The sequence below is a fragment of the Amaranthus tricolor genome, chromosome 15 (assembly GCF_026212465.1).
Source record: "Amaranthus tricolor cultivar Red isolate AtriRed21 chromosome 15, ASM2621246v1, whole genome shotgun sequence".
In the NCBI taxonomy this organism is placed as follows: Eukaryota; Viridiplantae; Streptophyta; class Magnoliopsida; order Caryophyllales; family Amaranthaceae; genus Amaranthus; species Amaranthus tricolor.
This window is the reverse complement of record NC_080061.1, coordinates 529233-549305: the sequence shown is the minus strand read 5'-3', so window position 1 is coordinate 549305 and position 20073 is coordinate 529233. Positions and strand designations below refer to the sequence as shown.

At 32.6% G+C, this 20073-nt stretch overlaps 1 protein-coding gene and 1 non-coding gene across 2 annotated transcripts; one reads left to right on the top strand and one right to left on the bottom strand.

The window, feature by feature from the left end:
* The first annotated feature begins 5266 nt into the window (after positions 1-5266).
* On the top strand, positions 5267-9524 carry LOC130801567 (uncharacterized). The gene is made up of 4 exons (XM_057665435.1): positions 5267-5932; positions 6033-6185; positions 7833-7904; positions 8674-9524. Exons 1-4 carry the CDS (start codon positions 5783-5785, stop codon positions 9340-9342), a joined length of 1044 nt encoding a protein of 347 aa, XP_057521418.1. The 5' UTR covers positions 5267-5782; the 3' UTR covers positions 9343-9524.
* A 498-nt stretch (positions 9525-10022) lies between these two features.
* On the bottom strand, positions 10023-10106 carry TRNAL-CAA (transfer RNA leucine (anticodon CAA)). Its single transcript has one exon. It is a non-coding gene; the product is annotated as a tRNA-Leu (tRNA).
* Between the last annotated feature and the right edge of the window lie 9967 nt (positions 10107-20073).

Genomic DNA, 20073 nt, shown 5'->3' with positions numbered 1-20073 from the left:
TTTTACAGTTTTGTCATCATTTCAAGGACTTAAAGCTCATGACAAGGGTCTAAAGCATGGTGAGTTTGTTTTCATTGTATTGACAATTTTTGTTTTATAAGACATAGAGAAACTGGATTTTGATTTACATGTTGAAATGGTAGAATATTTAAAATGAATGGAGAAGGAGATTTCATGTGATCGACTATGGGATTGATCTATTAGCCCACCCTAATCTTCTAGGATTAATGTTTTCACATCGTTGTTTTTGTTGTTGTGATTGAAGATATAGAGAAACTCCCCGGTTACTTAGAAATGCTTGAATTATTCCGCATTGTTGTTGTTGTTGTGATTGAAGACATGAATGGGTGATCAACCGAGGTATCAGAACTATGACATATAAAAAGTGTTGGAATGTACATAAAAGTTGAAATGCTAAGTGCTATACAACCAATATTCCATTACTCCAATGTCCGTAAATGGCATCCACCTAAACGAGATTTGGGGGGTCGGATGTACAAAACCTAACTCTTATTAGTGAAAGCAAAGAGATTGCTTTCGATTGACCCTTGATAGCAAATATCATCTGCAATCTCACATACATAAGAGTTGTACGTACTTTAAGAAGCCATCTTAATATAGTATTACATGAAAGTTGACATGCTAAGTTTTATAAAATTCATGAATGGATTTGTTAGAATAAGGAAATTAGAATATTTAGTTTAATATGGAAACTAGAATATTGTAATTAGGGGAACTTCATATTGTGTAATCTTTTTTAAGAAACCCTAGGTAGCTTGATGTATATATTAAAACAGCTCATAACCTCTTGTAATTAAGCCAATTAAGATAATTAAATACAGAATTACAGAAAATTTGTGTTTTTTACTTGAATTCATGGTATTAGAGCAGCAACGATTCTGAATCATTTTTGCGGCTTCATCATTTACCTTTACCTTACCTGTGTCAAAAATCAAGAAACCAAAAATGGAGAACGAATCCAAAGCCATTATAGAACCAGACCAACCCGTAACAATGGGACAGTTGTTGCAACTGTTTCAACAGTTAAACCCCAACAAACAGCCCACCGAACTTGTAACCAACACCCAAACCCCCATAATATCTGAGAAATTGACAAATCAAAATTATACCAGATAGTCCAGGTTGATGCACTCAGCCATTAGTGGTCGTGAACGGCTCAAATACATCATCGTTGATCCACCAACCAAAAACGACCCAGAGTACAACCAATGGGCCCGATATGACTCAATTGTCATTTCGTGGATACTGGAGAACATAAACACTGACTTGGTTAATCAAATTCTTGATTTTCCAACAGCCTAGGCCTTGTGGTCAGGGATTGAGACTCTGTATAATAGTGGAAGAGATGGTTTACAGATCTTTGATCTTATTGTCAAGGCAAACAAAATCCAGCAAGGGAATGACCCCTTTGAAACCTACTACAGTAAACTAATTACACCGTGGAAGAAAATAGACAGAAGACAACCAAATCCCATGAAAGATCCATAAGACATCATCATTTACAACCAAATTATTACACAACAAAACAAGTTGTATCAATTTTTAGCAGGGATTGATGAATCCTTTGACAAAGATAGAAGAGACCTACTTCTTCATGATCCTCTTCCCACAGTAGAGGAAGCATATGCAAGTATCAGGCGTGAAATAATAAGAAGAAGCATCATGAAGAAGGTGCCCTCATCAGAAATCGAATCATCGGGCATGGGAGGCGTTTTTGCTGTCAAAGGAAAACCATACCTGAAAAATGATGACAAAAGCCACCTTCAATGCACTTACTGTGGTGGTACAAGACATCAAGAGTGAATGCTTCAAGCTAGTGGGGTATCCAGACTGGTGGTCGGACATGAAGAAAAAAGGTTCTAGAGAAATTCAAAAACCCTTCGTCAACAACACCGGCAGAGCAGCCATAGGGCTAGGAGAAAATTTCGAGTTCATCAATGAAGAAGAAAGAGAAGGATTAGCCATGAACAGTACATCAGGTAAGAGAGAGAGAGAGAGAGAGAGCACACCCCATATACGGCGCACCAAAGGAGCCGGGAAGTTTAGGGTTTTGTGAGGCCCCAAACCAAAGGGGATAGTATCCCTTAAATAGAGAAGGAAGGGGGGGGGGGGGGTCACGTGTCCCTTTAAAAACATGGCTTATGGCCCTCCTCCTTGCGGTACTGCTTTATTCGTTTTCAAAGGCGAATAGATTTTCGACTGCGGGGCCACAGACACCATGTCTTATGACCCTAATGACTTTGTGATTCATGGGAAACCAATGAAAAATATTATTAAAACCGCAAGTGGGGAGGAAATTAAAGTAGAAGGAGCCAGGACCATCTCACTCGCAAAAGAACTCACTTTAAAAAATTATTTAGTTGTTCCTAATCTTTCTCATAAATTATTATCTGTTAGTTAACTCACGAGGGATTTGAATTGTACTGTTCTCTTAAAACCTGGTTGTTGTATTGTGCAGGATGCTCAGACAGGACAAACTATTGGGCGTGGTATTGAGAATGGTGGATTGTACTACATAGAGGAGGAAGTTCGAAAAGGCAAAGCAGTTCTTGTTCACGGGTCCTAGGAAAAACAATTTTGGACTTGGCATCGTCGGCTCGGGCATCCATTTATAGGGTATCTAGAGAAACTTTTTCCTAATTTAGCAAGAAATAGATTTGATTTTAACTGTGAAACTTGTATTCTTGCAACTAGTCATAAAAACTCGTACCCTAGTAGTATAAATAAAACCCATATTCCTTTCCTGCTTATTCATTCAGATGTTTGGGGTCCTGCACCTATAGTAGGAATGCATGGTTATTTATATTATTTTGTGTTTATTGATGACTGTACCCGTATGAGTTGGATCTACTTTCTCAAACATAAATCTGAGGTGTTTAAGGTGTTTTTTGATTTTTATAACATGATTTGTACCCAATTCCAAGCACAGCCCCATATGTTTCGAATTGATAATGGTAGAGAATATGTTAATTCTGATATGCATCAATTTCTCACCACTATGTGCATAATACACCAAACCTCTTGTCCTAACACACCCCAAAAAAATGGCGTAGCAGAACGAAAAAACAGAACTTTACTAGAAATGACTCGTGCTATCATGCTCGAATCCTGTGTCCCTACCTATCTTTGGCCCGAGGCAGTTGCCACAGCAAACTACCTCACCAACCGTCTTCCCACAAAAAGTCTTAACTATTGTACACCCCTTGATACTCTAAAAAATCACAACTTGTTTCCTTTTGCGCATTCTCTATTCCCCAAAATTTTTGGTTGCACAGTCTTTGTTCATTGTCCAAAAAGAATGGAAAATAAGTTGGAACCCAAAGCTGTTAAGTGTGTTTTTGTGGGGTATGGAAGACATCAAAAGGGGTACAGATGCTATGATCCTCAGACTCAGAAGGTGTATACTACTATGGATTGTGAGTTTATTGAGCATGACTTCTACTACCGCCATCCTCGATGTCAGGGGAGAAGGAAGATGACGATCTTGGATGGTTAATTAGTCCAGTCTTGTCTAACTTAGACCCAAAAGAACAAGTAGGCGATGCCACAAAACCACCTCATCAAGCTGTTCAGTTTCCATTTCTACCAGTCCTGTCTGATCATCAGGTGAGACACTTGGAAAATGAAAGTGAACTTGAAATTGTTGATAATAATAATGTTGATTCTTTGGTTGAGAATGAGAATGAGATTGTAGGGACTAATAATCATGAATGGCAGGGTAATGAGAAAGCATCATATACACTATCACCTCGAACCACTTGAGGAGTCCTTCCGAAGAGGTATGATCTAGATTACGAGGCTCAACGATCGAGATATCTTGTGGGAACATTGTATGCTTACAAAGATATCGATAAATATGTAGATGACTTCGAAGACAACCTTGTTATGAGCATCACGGAGTTTATCAGAATGGAAGCAAAAGGTTTTAGTTCTTCTAACAGGCTTCTAGAAGGTCGGATGTCTGTAGTTAGAACATTCGAGAAGTTTGGAACAAGATTGGTGGCATCGGAAAGCAGTTCTGAGGCTCAAGGAAGCTGCAGTTCAATCCATGGAAAGTCGTCTGCTTCACATAATTCACATTACAAACATGCAGTAGAAGAATCACTGAGATTCAGCCAGAGACGTACCGGGTTTGAGCTACTGGGCAATGAAAGTTTAGACGAGGTATTGGAGGAAGAGTTGATCGAGTTGTTGGAAGCTAAAGAAGCCGAAGTTACATATATTGTTGGTAACACATATATAAGGACACGAAGACATTCTTCTAGGTTCAAATGATTTGTGATTAACTGAGCATATTCGTTTCTTCGAAATAATTGTCATTCCCCAACAATAATTCTTCACATTCCACATATCAGTTTGATCAAGGTGGGTTTAGTTTATCACATGTAGCTCGATTTCTTGAGTTTGTGATCACATCCATCTACTTACGTTCTTGGTTAACACAACCCTGAAACGTATACATGTCGATTCTTTTTACATGTAGGATCTTTCTTAATGTGCAGTTTATGTTCAATACAAAATAATTTATCAGTTTTTTTATTTATATAAAAGTACATGAAATTTTGAATAAACCCCTTCCTTAATCTCTTCCTAATTTTGAATACAAAAATTAAGGGAGTCATTTACTTTTAGTATTACTGAGGAACTTGACTATTTGCTGACATGCTGTAATGTATGCTCTTTAAACATTACAAATTTACAATATCATTGGTACTAGGGAGTATATACTAGATTAAGTATTGATTATTGATCTTTTGATCGACTTTATGAATTTTTTTTACAATTTGAATAGGGATAAATAACTCAATTAAATGAATTAAAACGTTTACTTTCATATCTAAAGTACTCATTTTTAATTATTGAATGTTACACATATGACATGTCATTTTATATCATTTTAAACGTTAAAATTGACACTTGAAATATTATAACACTCTTTTAAAAATCAAGCTTCTCATACAGTCATATCTCCAATTGAGACGGTCTTATATAAAAGTTGCTTTTTAAAATATTAAACTACTTTTTTTTTAATTTTCAATTACTAAAATTTTCAACTAATAACTTTACAAAAAAAATTAATACACCTATAAATACAACACATGACGGTTGATGTTTAATGAGATTCAAGTTGAAATTTGAGTTGATTACAATTCACGGTGACGTATTATGATGGAAAATATAAAAGTATAATAAAATGGAGAAAGTTGGTGTGAATTTTGTTTAGAGGGGTGTATCAATAAAAAAAAAAAAAAAAAAAAAAAAAGTCAAGTTCGGTAATAGTAATACTAGTATTTATTCATGAGTGTTTCTGTGCCACGCCTTTCTAAGGAATCTAAATTTTTCCACCTCTACTTCAACTCAATAGCCACCGCAATTTCTCGATTTCCGTCAAATTCTTGTCGGTGCTCCGGCAATAATTTCTTCAATCTTTGCTTTGTTTTCCATAATTTGTAACTAAGAATTTAGGGTTTTTTTTTTTAGCAATTTTCGCCAATCGACGATAACTTCTTCAACCTTTTTTGAACTCAATCTTTTTTGTTTGGCATAATTCGTATTTAAGGGATTAGGGTTTTTGTTTCAGTAAATTTCCCCAATCTGGGATAATTTTCTTCAACCTTTTTTGAACGCTCAATCTTTGCCTTTTGGAACAGTTCGGCTGTAAGAAATTAGGGTTTTGTTTTAGCAAATTTCTACAAATGCATAGATTTGGTGTAATTGACGAAAAGCCATTGAGATAACCCTAAATTTTACCTCACCTCAAATGTTGAGTTCCTCCTCTTCTATTCTCTCTAATCGTCCCCTAACTTTACCTTCTCTGTCCAGAATCAAGCTTTCTAATCGTCCTACTAAGTTGTTTCCGCTTAATCGGAGCTTTCGTGTTACTGATTCTCATTTCAGCTCTTCAAAAACTGTAAGTAATTTGTGATGCGTTTTCCTTTCAATTTTTAGAATTTAGGGTTGTTTCGTCTGAATGACCGTATATAGAGATTTAATATTTGTTTTTGGTGTAGAGATGGAAAATTTGTTGTTTTAGGCAAGAGGAGTTTTCAGCTGAGAATTTGCATCAAGAGGTAGTTGGGGATGTTTCAGCTGATGAGTTGGTGAAGCCAAAGGTTGATAATCAGGGAATTGTGAAGAAGGATTGGGCTTCGTGTCTCCGCGAGGTAAATTCAAATTCAAATTCGAACATATATATGAATGATTAGTGAATTAATATGCTGTATGTACGTATGTTTTTTGAGTGAATGATTCGGCAATGACTCGATTAGATAATTTTATGATGAGCTGTTTTGGAATTTGTTTATGTGTTCTCTTGTAACAGACATAGAATATAATGATGCCTTGGATAACACTCTTGTATTCCACCAATGAATTTATGCAGTGATGATTTTGTTCAAACATCGTAGCTTAATTAATTGGCTAAAAAGGGTAGGGTTACAGGATTAATGTGCTCACTTCTTTAAGTACAAACACTACTGTATATAGCATGATATGGTTTGCTTAATTGGTGAGTTTTTGGCCTCGCTGCAATTGAATGCTAGCTATAGAACCTAACCATTAATTTCTCCCCGTAGTGAACTTTTCATACTTGTCCAGCATGTGATCTTTTCATATGCCAAAGTCACCTTGCGATACAATGGAAATGGAACAAGAGATGAAATTCTATCGTTTAGATGTATTAGTAAATTATGATATAATGAAAAATAATATCCTATAATTTCTGTTAGTTTTGTGAAGGCTTGTGAGTTGTGGCTAGGTACCAAGGGATGTACCTTAACCTTGCCTAATCAAGGGTGCATCTCAATAAGTATTGGATTAGTACCGTCATCTGTAGAGACTTTAGACTAATTATGATTATTGCAGTTAGGGCTTTGCTCTTTGCTATGGTATTGGATAAACTAATTGGGCTTGTATAAGAACTCTGATGGTGTTCGTGGTTGCAGTCTTGTCGGTGGTATTTTTGAAGGATTAGTTTAACTTTGGCATTACTGAATAATGGAACTATTCAGATAAATGATGGAAACTGATTTTCAAATTTGAATCAAATTCAAATGGAGCATTTTAGAGTGGAATTTGTACTCATGAATAATTTTGTCAGTATATTGTGCAAGTAGTTTATATAAGGAAGTTTAGTGTATCATTTGTCGAAGAATAGAAACATTGACAAAGAATTAACACTCAAAGATGGGGAAGTTTTTAGTGTTGTTTGTGCAGCTATGCGTCAGAATGCTTATATGATGAATAGGGCAAAAATGTATACATTATGTAGGTTGATGCATGGTGATACAACAGAAACTGCAATGCAGAAATTTTTATGGAAATGTTGTCATGTTGGTAGTTGCGTTGGTAGGAGTACCCATCGTGTAAAAATATGTTAGCAGTTACAGAACGGTGTTGCAGTAATAGGAGTGATGCGGTTATCGCAAAGCCTAAATATAAGTTGAAACCATAAGATATCCCTTGATACTGCGCAAAATGCGGTTTTTTTACGCCTTTACAATGCGGGAAGTATTGGTTCATTTATTTTGAAAACCTTTACAACGCGGCCGATGCAATGTGGCCTTGTTTTTACACTATGGGAGTACCGTAAATCCATAATTTATGTTTGTTTAAGGCTTCAGTTTGGGAGAGTTTTTTTGAAGAGGCAGTAGGAGTGATTTACTGGCCTTGGGAAATTTGTTAAAAGTGATTCTGGGTCCCCGTAGCTATTCGAATTGACATCCTTCCCTTATGTTTACCATTGTACTTCTACCTTTCTTCCTAGGTTATCAAACATTCAAACACATATTAATGGATTAAAAACTCTTCAGGCTGCTGTTTCCATTTTTGGGGCATTCGGTGACCGTTGGACTGTACCATGGACAGGAGAAACCATACTACAAGTAAGTTCAAATTTCGAGATTTTTTATTAAAAATATTGATTAGAAAGCTGAAGATGCATTTTCGTTTTTTTTTTTTTGGTTTGCATGGATTATTCATATCTCAATGAACTACAAGCATACTGAAGTCTAAGCCGATTTTACCACTTTTTGAATAAGTCGTGTATTTTTTTCCCTACATCTTACACTATGAACAGCTTGAACATGGCTTGGACTTCAATTGTGCAGCTAGTGTGGCACTGCACCTTTTATGCAGCTGAGCTATAGCTCTAGAGACCTGCTAAGCATCAATTTTAGTGTTTAATCATCTGGAGTAGTTCCTCTTTCCAAGCTTTCAGTTGCATAAATATAAAGCTACAGCAGCTCTATGTTGTCAAATTCTTTCCCATTTAACCAAGGCATAGTATTACAAGAAGACTTCTGACCATAGATAAGTTCTATATAGCCTCAAGGCCCTCAACCATCTTTATGAGTTAGCTAGTGGTCGAAGACTGCCTCTCTCACCCTTGGGAGTTGGGACAAGGGTTCGATTCTTATCACCTACAAGAGGGACTAATTCCCCTTTCCCCCTTACCTTTAGAGAACTAGGAATTCTCCAACCTTGCCCCTGTTTGAAAAAACTACTTTCAATATCTGTTTCAAAATTGTAAAAATGTCTTTCACTTGAGTTATCTGCTTTCAACGAGCATTAACTCTCAAGTTTTTGACACTTCCAGATTTTATGATCACATGCTAAATGTTACGGGACTAAACTACTTTTTTGTTGATTCAGGTTATGCTTTTATGGATTGCCTCATTTTGGTTTGTGGGTTCTTGGATGATGCCATTTGCAGCACACATTGCTGGCTTCAGTAAAGAGTCTTTGACATACAGGGGACAAGCATTATACAGCTTATTGACCGATGTAACTGAAGGCCTAGCAGGTATTGCCATCCTTCACCGATGTCTGTCTCGCTTTCGTCCACTTCCTCCAGGATGGTTTAAATTCAGCCTGAAAGGAAAGTGGCATTTGGACGTTGCCCTCGGATGCCTAATGTTTCCCTTGGTCAACCGACTTTCTCAATTCAACCTCGACATACTACCTCTACTGCCATCAACTCCCGTCACTCTTTCAAGCGTCGAGCAGTCGATCTTAGCAAGGGATCCAGTAGCAATGGGATTGTACATTATGGTTGTTTCTGTATGCGCTCCCATATGGGAGGAGATAGTCTTCCGAGGTTTCCTTCTACCCTCGTTAACAAAATACATGCCTGTATGGTGCTCAATTCTGGTAAGCTCAATTGTCTTTGCTCTAGCACATTTCAATGTACAGAGGATGCTACCACTTATTTTTCTAGGGGTTGTCATGGGTGCTCTCTTTGCTCGGACGAGGAACCTTGTGCCGTCCATGTTGTTACACAGCCTGTGGAATGCATTTGTATTTTTAGATCTAATGAAGTAACACCTTACAAGTTACAACTTGACCTGAAATATAAACAAATAATTCATTGGAAATTCAAGCATTGTGGAAGAAATACCTTCTCAATCGAAACGTGTTTCGCCTTTCTAGCAGATTCATTGCATAGTTTTAATGTATTGGATACTAATTAAACCATGGAAATGGCAAACTTTCTGAAGGTAGTCTCATAATTTCCTACTGATAATTTATTTTCATACGCCTTTCAAGCTTTTCTTCCCAGCATACCCAATAGGAATCAAACTAAATTGGAATTTATTTCTGAAGGCGTTCACCTGAATTATATGAAGTGGATTCGTGTTGCAAAGTTTCGTAGTTGTTTATTACGACTACTGAGACATAATGTTGAATGGAATCAAACTAAATTGATTAGTAGTTTCAATATGAAATAATAAATTGGAAGAGTATGTTATTTGTGGTTCCATTGCTATCAAATAAACGTACGTTAGTATCTCAATATAATATTAAGTTGCAATTTGTTTGATTTTAAATTTAAATTATTAAGTTCCTAAATTATAAAAGGAAATCTTATAATCCATTTGGGTAGTTGACCCATAAACATATTTCAATTCTAAAAATTAATAATTATTTAACAAATCCCTTCTTATTGTAAATAATAATATTTAATGCGAAAAATTATTAATATTCAAAAAAATCAATAAAATTGTCAGAAGTGGGATTTGAACCCACGCCCTCGTTAGAGGACCAGAACTTGAGTCTGGCGCCTTAGACCACTCGGCCATCCTGACTGTTGATGGCTTTTATAATCCTTTAATTATTTGACTATTTAATATTTGTATTTTTTTTACTCTTATTTATACGTTTTTAAAGACGTATTTTCTACGATGCATTGACTATATGAACAAGAATTAACAAAGTCATGGTCCAGGACGGCAAGACCCAAGCATGACAGTATGATGCTGCTTATTTTGTCTCTCATCTCTCGTTTTTTGAACAAATAAAAGTTGTAAATATTGAGTTGTTACTTGTTATGAAACAATGTCAATGTTCAATACACTCTAGCGCAACCTTTTTAGACCCATCTTATATATAAAGTTTTGATCATGACTCACCTGAGATTTTAGAAGTTTGGGCAAAATATTTATCATGTTTTTATTTAATAAATATACTATTATAGACCTTTAACTATTAAATATTAAAATATTATTTTTTAATTTTCGGAGCACATGCTCTTCTTACCTCCTTATAGGGTTGAACCTAATCTTAACTCAGGGTTTGAATTCGATTGTTGAATTGAATTTTAGATCACGATTTTTTTTAGTTTGTCTTATGTTACATTTCTGTTGTATCCAATTAACTTAAATTTTTATTTGGGTAGGATTGAATTTGACCGTTTAGGTCATCTCAAATTCAAGTCTACACCAAATTAATATCAAGTTTCGTTAAGGTTTAACAAGTATTGCATAAATAAAGACATATTAAATAGGTAATCCATCTTGCACTTTTGCTTAGGACTTTAATCAAATAACAAGGACTATGCAACTCAATTCAAATATTATTGGGGTTTTAATCAAAAGAAAACGATTATAACCTAGACAGATCCGAACCTAAATTTTCCGCCTAAACTCTAAACATGTTTCCTATGGATCTTGAGAAGAATATTTAACTAAGTAGCATCTCATTAATCCGAAGAAATTGATGTGATGAGTATATATTTGACATCAACGTATATGATCATTTACATAGTTAATATCACTTAAATTTAAAATAAAATTAATTAGTATATATAAAATGCAAATATATATTAAATGAAGTATAATTTTTGATTGAACATCATTTAAAATACTTTAGATTATCAAAATTATGCATTTGATCATTGCATACAAATTTAAAATGTAGCCTAAGGAGGGAGTCATAGTATAGTAGTAATAAAGCGCCGCCATTGTGATCATCAATTTCAAGAAATTCTGACCTACTGTGTTGCCTATCACGTGCAATTGAACTGAAAGATCTATACACATTGATGTTGTTTAGACAATTTTTTAAACATCACCATCCTTTTCATTTTATCGTCATTTTTATTTTAATAAATGGATGATATTACTTCTAGACTATAATAATAATAATAATAATAATAAATAATGATAATAAAAATAAATATAATATTTTAAAAAATATATTTAAAGGGATGAGTCGCAGATTTTTTTTATTTTTTTAAATATTATTATTATTATTATTATTATTATTATTATTGTTATTATTTTTTAAAATATTATTTATATTTTTATTATCGTTATTATTATTATTATTATTATTATTTTAAATATTACTTTTATGATAATAATAATAATAATAATAATAATAATAATAATAATATTTTAAAAAAATTAAAGGGGTGAGTCGCACAAAACCCCCGACTTGGCCGCGGAACTGCAGCCGAGTCGCGGGTTTTGTGCGACTCACCCCTTAAAATTTTTTTTTATTTTTTTTAAATATTTTATTATTATTATTATTATTATTATTATTATTATTATTAAATATTATTTTTGTTTTATTATCATTATTATTATTTTTATTATTTTTATTATAATAATAATAATTATTATTATTATTTTATTATTATTATTTTTTATTATTTTTTTTTTTATTATTTTTTTAAACATTATTATTATTATTATTATTATTTTAAGTCCAGGGGCATTTTCGTCATTTCATTAAAATAGGAATGGTGATATTTAGCAATACCCTTGATTTAAGGTATCATCTTTGTCCAAAGTACTGTGCATATCTCGGCCATACTTCACATTTTGTTATACTCCCTTGTTTCATTCGTTGAAGAAGTTTCCACTTTTCATTTTAGGTGTTTTAATTGTTATTTTCATAAGGAATTATTTCATTTATATTATAAATTTTGGACAAAAATAACCTTACACATTCTCATTTTAATATTTTAATAATGATTATGGTCCCCACATATCTTCCACTAACTCTATTTAACATTTTTATATTTCTTATGGTCCTCACATGTTTTCCACTAACTTTATAAAAATATTTTTTAATTAATTGTGGTCCTCATATTTTTTTTACTAACTTTCTTTTAATATTTTTTTAATATTTGTGGTCACCACTTTTTCTTCATCAAATTTATTGTTTAATAAAATAATATCTGCACTATCTAAAAAATTCTATTTTTCTTAACTTCTATTAACATTATTTATGAGAACTACATTAAGGAACAGAGGGAGTAGTTTGTTTCTTCAATTTTACTCGCTATATAATAATTTATTTAAAATTTTAAAATAGATATTTTGTTTTATGATGAATATTATAACTCATAGAAAAAAAATGTAAAAGTTAATGAGTTATGAGGTAGGAAAAAGTAAAGACAATAAATATTTACATGATTATTTTTATAAAAAAAAATAATGCAACAAGTAAATTAAAATAATATTAAGTAAGAAAATTATAGCAAGTACACGAAACGAATAAAATATATCATTTCAAAGAAAAGTAAAAATAATAAGATGAAAAAAAACGTATATTGGCTATGAAATAAAAGAAGTATAATTTAGACTTATGACGATGGCTAAGTCAATCTTCTAAGTAAAAGAAGACGGAAAAGGCCAAACCTGTGTGACCAATAGTCAAACCTTTGTTGGAGAGGTCAATTTTCATATCCAAAACCCCAAAAAAATAAAAAATAGAAGTTTGACAAAAATTTACGTAAATGTATCTCATACGCCGAATAAGAATTATTAACACTATTTATTGTTCAAGTTTATTTTATATATTGCGGCTAATATGTAAGAAAAAATATAATCAATTGAGGTCTTGTTTGAATCGTCTAGTCGCATACTTTCATGATATTAACTTTTTATAACTTTTAAATAATCAAATGACACATTTAATTGCGTAAAAAATGGAAATTAAATTTATTAAGAGGAAGGGTATGTAGTCGTGTATGTTGGTGCATGCATGTCGAGCATTCAATTGAGAAAATTAGGTATGTGCCTATGTAGCCAACACTAAAAAATTCAAAAATGACAGAAGTATATACTTATGAAGCCAACGCTATAAATAATTTTCTTTTGTCCTAATTAAATGTAATAATATTTGATTTTGCAATTTTAACTAGCAATGTATTATTTTAACATTAAATATTTTTAAATTTGTTTAATAAAAATTTTTTAAAAATTAATATAGTATAATGCATCAAGACGAATCAAATAAGATTCAATTTCAACTTGATTAGATCGTAACTATATTTTTCTTTACACATTCAGAAAAATTATAAAATAAGATTAATTGATGAAAAGTGTGGTTATTATTTAAGTGTAGTTATTCAGAAAAAAATATTTTTAGTTTTATTTTGTAAAAATTATAAATAATTAGCATTAATAAAATTTATATTAGAAAGAATCAAACTTAATTTTACCGAACTGTGTATTGTGATTTGTGCATGCTTCAACTTGTTACATTGGCCGATTGGCGGTATCTTACGGAGATTCCAGTCCATAATTTTGCGCTGTTCTGGATTTTGTTATGAACTTAAAGTTTATGGTAGAAAATACTGAGATATTTTTATGATGTAAAATTTGGTCCATATACAATGAAATTGTGAATTATTTTAACTGCTTTGGGTTGTACTTGTTATTTGTATCAAGTCATTCATTGATTCTGTACTTAGGTGTTATTCATGTGTTGCACTGCAACTTGTAGTCCTATTGCATTCTTTTGTTCTAGAAAATTCTAATCAATCACGGTAATTTATAAAGGGCATTATTATTTATCGTCATTCCTTTTCATTTTATCATCACCCCTATTTTAATGAAATGATGAAAATACCCCTGGACTAAATTTGCTTAACAAACATAAATCTCAATTAATAACACTATTATCACTTAAAAAACATTAAATTAAAAGTTTAAACGTAATCCAGAACATTTTTATCGCGACCCTATATATATTGAATTTTCAGTAGTGCTGCTGCATAATATACGAACTCAAACACGGTACTATCTCTCTAAAATCTCTCTAAAAACGTTCTTTGAGTTTAAACAAGCTAAAAGTTTGAATCGATTTACAATAGCTAACGAAAGCGACTATGAATCTGATTGAGTACGTACTTTAATCTTAATCGATTCGAATGGGTGTTTTTTTTATAAAAAAATGGTTCGTGTGCGACTGGACCACGGATGAGTCGCACGGTCACAAGCGACCCAATAATTTTTTTTGATTATTTGCATTATTATTATGAAATTATAAAAATATTTTTTTTATTTATTAGTAAGTTATATTATTATTAGGTAAATTATATTCACACAGCAATGGACCTGCTCCTTATATTCACTGGATGGAAGCACCGAAAATGGCATTGTACTCTGCAGCAACATTTCTTAACATTGGCATTGCTTATTACGGTTCTGCTGATGGTAATCTGATCTACAACTGTTTGGTTCTTCCGTTAAGGAAAGCACCAAGTGTGCATAGTGTAAATAAAGTTATACATATATGTTGGGTAAATAGAAATGATTTTTTTCAACTATTAATGAACGATGATTCATCTCCACTGCCACCAGTCTAGCAATCATGGAGAGAAGCAGTTGACAATTCTTTCAGACATAGGACCACATTTTAGTAGCAGGATTTTGCTTCGAAATAGACTATACGGGCCACGACCACCACAACATAATAACACCGCTGAAGATGCTGTAAATTTAGATAGTCCATAGTGTAACACAACGTAATAAAAACATTGATGTAAATAAATTTAACTATAATGTAAAAAGCATTAGTTTTCAATTACAAAAACCAACAGTCTATGAAGGGCCATGCCCCTTAAAAGTTTGTCATTCGGCAAATAAATCTGTAATATCAGAAACGTATACATCTAAAGCATGTCTCTTCTGAGAGGTCATTTCCGCAATAGGAGGCAGTCTTACCAATGGAGCGACTCAACTAGGCCATTCATTTAGAAACTGTAAAAAAAATAACCGGAGGCGTAAGCTCAGAGCCGTCAAAAATAACTTTAGCTATGTGCCCGCCATAGCTGGGTATCAGTCGCGTATCAATGGGCCCCCCGGCTGGGGCGATGTGATCAACCAATCCATTCCAACTGACTGTGAGAGCCTGCTCCCCCGTGGCGGCTCATTATCAACGTAACTATGTCCGGCATGCTCAGATACGCCTGCAGAACTAGGGCCGGTACGTGTGAATTTACCGTCGAGCCCATCGACAACAGTCCAATCCACTGGGTGACCAACTGCGCCTTGGTACTCATCATCATTATCACTAGAAACCTCCAACTACTCTGAACGTTAGCCTGGTCATCAAACTGAGTGCGCACTTGTTGCAGCGTACTCGACCGTTGGGCCTCACTGTGCCTGGCAGCCTCTTCCTGCCTAGCCCTTCTAGCAGAACCCGTAACCCCCCTCTCATGAGGGTCCCTTCTGAGTAGGATAGGCCTAGAACTATTACCGCTCAACAAGTGTCTAAAAAAACCCTTTCCTTTCCCTTGATTACCAGTCATTTATTACAATTTTGATAATTTAATTAACTATTATTAATACATAAAAATAATCAAACATTACGTTAAATTAACCACATGAACAACAGACAATAATTAATTAACATATTAAATTACTCATTATCAACAAATATAATTTAACAACAACAATATTTAATTAATCATTATCAACAAATATAATTTAACAAAATATTAATTATTATTATTATTGTAATTAATTTTTAAATTAACAATAATCATAATAATAATAATAATAATAATAATAATAATAATAATAATAATAATAATAATAATAACAACAAAAACAATAATAATAATCATAACAATAATAACAAAAATAATAATAATAATCAAACGTTATGTTAAATTAACCACATGAACAAGAGACAATAATTAATTAACATATTAAACTACTCATTATCAACAAATATAATTTAACAACAACAATATTTAACTAATCATTATCAATAAACACTCCCTTCGTTCTTTTTTGATCTTCCACTTTGGGTTTTTCACACATATTAAGAAAAATAGAATCTTTGGGTTGTAATGGGTATTATTTTAATTAAATAGTAGTGTGAAGTAATGATTGTATTGGAAGTATGAGGTTGTATTGGGTATTATTTTAATTACATAGTAGTGTGAAGTAATGATTGTATTGACAGTATGAGAGAGAAAAAATAACTATAGATAAAAGAAAAGAAGTACATTAAAAGAAAAGAGGGGGTTTTAAGGGGTAAAAGTGGGATAAAAACTTTCTAAAAATAGAAAGTATTTTAAAGTGGAAGAACTTTTGAAACTATCCGTTATAGTAATGTGGAAGATCAAAAAAGACGGAGGGAGTATAATTTAACAAAATATTAATTATTATTATTATTGTAATTAATTTTTAAATTAACAATAATCATAGTAATAATAATAATAATAATAATAATAATAATAATAATAATAATAATAATAATAATAATAATAATAATAATAATAATAATAATAATAATAACAATCATAATAATCATAACAATAATAACAAAAACAATAATAATAATCATAACACTAATAACAAAAACAATATTTAAAAATAACATTAAAAAAATTTACTAACAATAACAATAATAACAACAACATCACCAAAAAAAATAATAAAAATAATATTTAAAAGAAAAATAAAAAGTTAATAATAATAATAATAATAATAATAATAATAATAATAATAATAATAATAATAATAATAATAATAATAATAGTAATAATAATAATAATAATAATAATAATAATAATAATAATAATAATAATAATAATAATGTTTAAAAAAATAAATTAAAAACAATAATAATAATAATAATAATAATATTAATATTTAAAAAAAATCAAAAATAATAATAATAATAACATCAACAATAATAATAATAACAATAATAATAATAATAATAATAATAATAACAACAATAATAACAAAAAAAATTGGGTTAGTCGCACGCGACTCGGCCGCGGGTTAGTCGCATTATAGGCATGGCCACGGTCCGGGTTGGTCCGGTTCCGTTCCGGTTCCGGTTCCATTTGGAACCTGCCGCGAACGGTTCCGGTTCCAAACGGTTCCTTGGCGGTTCATAAGGCGGTTCCGGCGGTTCCAACTCACGGGACGGGCGGGTCGGACCATCGGTTCCATTTTTATTTTTTCTTTAAATATTTATATAATAAAAAAATACTATAATATCGCGGACGTACCTTTGATGATTACTTGATTATTAGCGAAATTCATTGCATGTCAAGTTGTCATCGTTATTGAAATATTTACTAAAAAGAATGAAAAAAATAAATTAATAAGAAACGAATCAATGATAATGTCGATAAAGATGATTAATAAAAAAAGAGGGAGAAAATGGACTTGAACCTAGTACCCAAATGAATACTAAGCTGCCTACGTATCCCGAAGGAATCAAAGCCCACGTAGTTCTTTGTCATACCTTTTATTTATAGTTGTTGAATGTTGATTTATCGTTGTCGTTTGTCGGATTGATCCTATTCGTCTTCGTCATCATCATGTGGTTGATTAGATGCTTCCGCTGACTCTCCTCCTGACGATGATGCAGATGTATCCATCATCATCCATGGATCATCATCGTCGTCTTGATCATCATCATTCCTTAGTCCTTGTGTTCGAATCTCCGCTTGATCCCAATCTTTCTTGCAAACACATATTTGAATACTATGTGGAGCAAGACGAGATCGCTTTTCGTCCAAAACTCTTCTACCTGCACTAAAAGCAGACTCCGACGCAATTGTTGACGCGGGAATTGCAAGGATATCCTTTGCAATTCTCGATAAAATGGGAAATTTAACAGATTTTTCTTTCCACCACTCCAAAATATCATAGATACTTTGGTCTATTTCAAAGTGGTGTTTAAGATAACTATCTAGTTCTAAATATGAGGTCGAGGAAGAAGAAGGTGATCCTACAAAACTATCATCTTGAGTCATTATGTTAGCTATTACCGAATTATAGTAAGAGGGACGTGCCGAAACGCTAGCACGCCTAGACATATCGCGTTTCGGGTTATATACACTAGCGTAAAAATCATAGAGTTCTGTTAAATATTTTTTACATGTTCCTACATAATTATGTACATCAGTAGACGGGCGATCTAACGATTGGTAATAAAATCCTATTACTTTAGTAAGGACCTCAGTTTTAAAACGTGGGTCCAAAATGGTTGCGATTCCATAAATATAAGGAAAATCGGTAAAATATGCTTGCCATTTTTCCATCATATCTGCAAGAATCGGCCTCAATTTTGGGTTAGTATCTTCATGTGTATATTTAAGGAGATGATAAAAAATAGTAATACATTCACTTATTACTAAGTGAACGTTCGGTTCATAAACATAAGAAAAAATCTTAGTCGCGTGGTCATACGCTTCTAATATGTTATGTACATCTATAGCTAATTCCCAAGTGTCATCAGCTATGAAACTATCTGTACACTCACTATATAGTTGTGTTATTACTGGGCGATAAGCAATCGCCTTTCTTAATAAATCGTTGGTTGAGCCCCAACGTGTAGGAGTATCTAATGACCAATACACTTTTTTAAGTTGGTATTGGTCACATAATTGTTTATATCGTCTTTTTATCTTTCCGATCCTAAGCCATTTCACTATATCCCTGATTGGTTCTAATAAATCACTTAATTGTTTTATGCCTGCTTGACAAGATAAGTTAATTATATGCGCACAACAACGTATGTGTAATAAGCTACCCCCAAGGATTAAACTAAAAGCAGGTTCGTTAAACAAAAGTTCTATACATTTAATGTTCGCGGTTGCATTATCAGTTGAACAACAAAATATTTTATCTAATAAGTTCCATTCTCTACATATCTCTACTAATCTATATTTTATGTTTTCACCGGTATGTCTTTCTGGCATTGTCTCAAAAGCAATTATTCTTTTTTGCATAATCCAATTTCGATCTATCCAGTGTGTTGTTACACACATATAAGGTTCTAAATGTGGGGGAGCAGACCAAATTTCAGTTGTTATGCTAACCCTACCATTAAACGATTTAAACATTTCAACTAATTCATAGCGCATTGATTCGTATAATTTAATTGTGCGTCTTTTAAGAGTGCTCCTAGGGATTGCTCTATATTGTGGTTGCAAAGTTTTTCTATTGAGACGCTCGTATGCCCTACTTTCACCGTGGTGAAAAGGCAATTCATCACAAATTACATACCTAGAAAATTCATCAATCATGTCATTACGATTATATCTAAAAGGCATACCTGTGATGGGAATGTCCCATTGTGTCTGTCGGCTTCCACTTGTGGTCCCGCTCCCGCTTGCTGCATGAGTTTCTTTTGTGATTCCATGCTTCTTTGCCAAATGTTTGTTAAAAGATCCCGTACCACCACCTAACACGTATTCACAAAACACAATAAATAAATGTTTATAAAATATGAATATATAATGTATCAATGTATTATGTATGTCAGTATGTATAAAAAACTTAAAAAGTATTTACCTCTGGCGAAACTGTATGAAACTAAGGGCTTTACTCCTTGACTTTCACAAATTTGACAAGTGCATAAGAAAATATCTGGATTCTCGATTGGTTCTTTTGTGAAATACAACCACACATGTGAAACAGCTCTACCACTAGGAGGTGGCATTGCCGGAAAAGGTTGTCTTACTGGTTCATCTTCATCTAAATAAATAATTTAAAATTATAA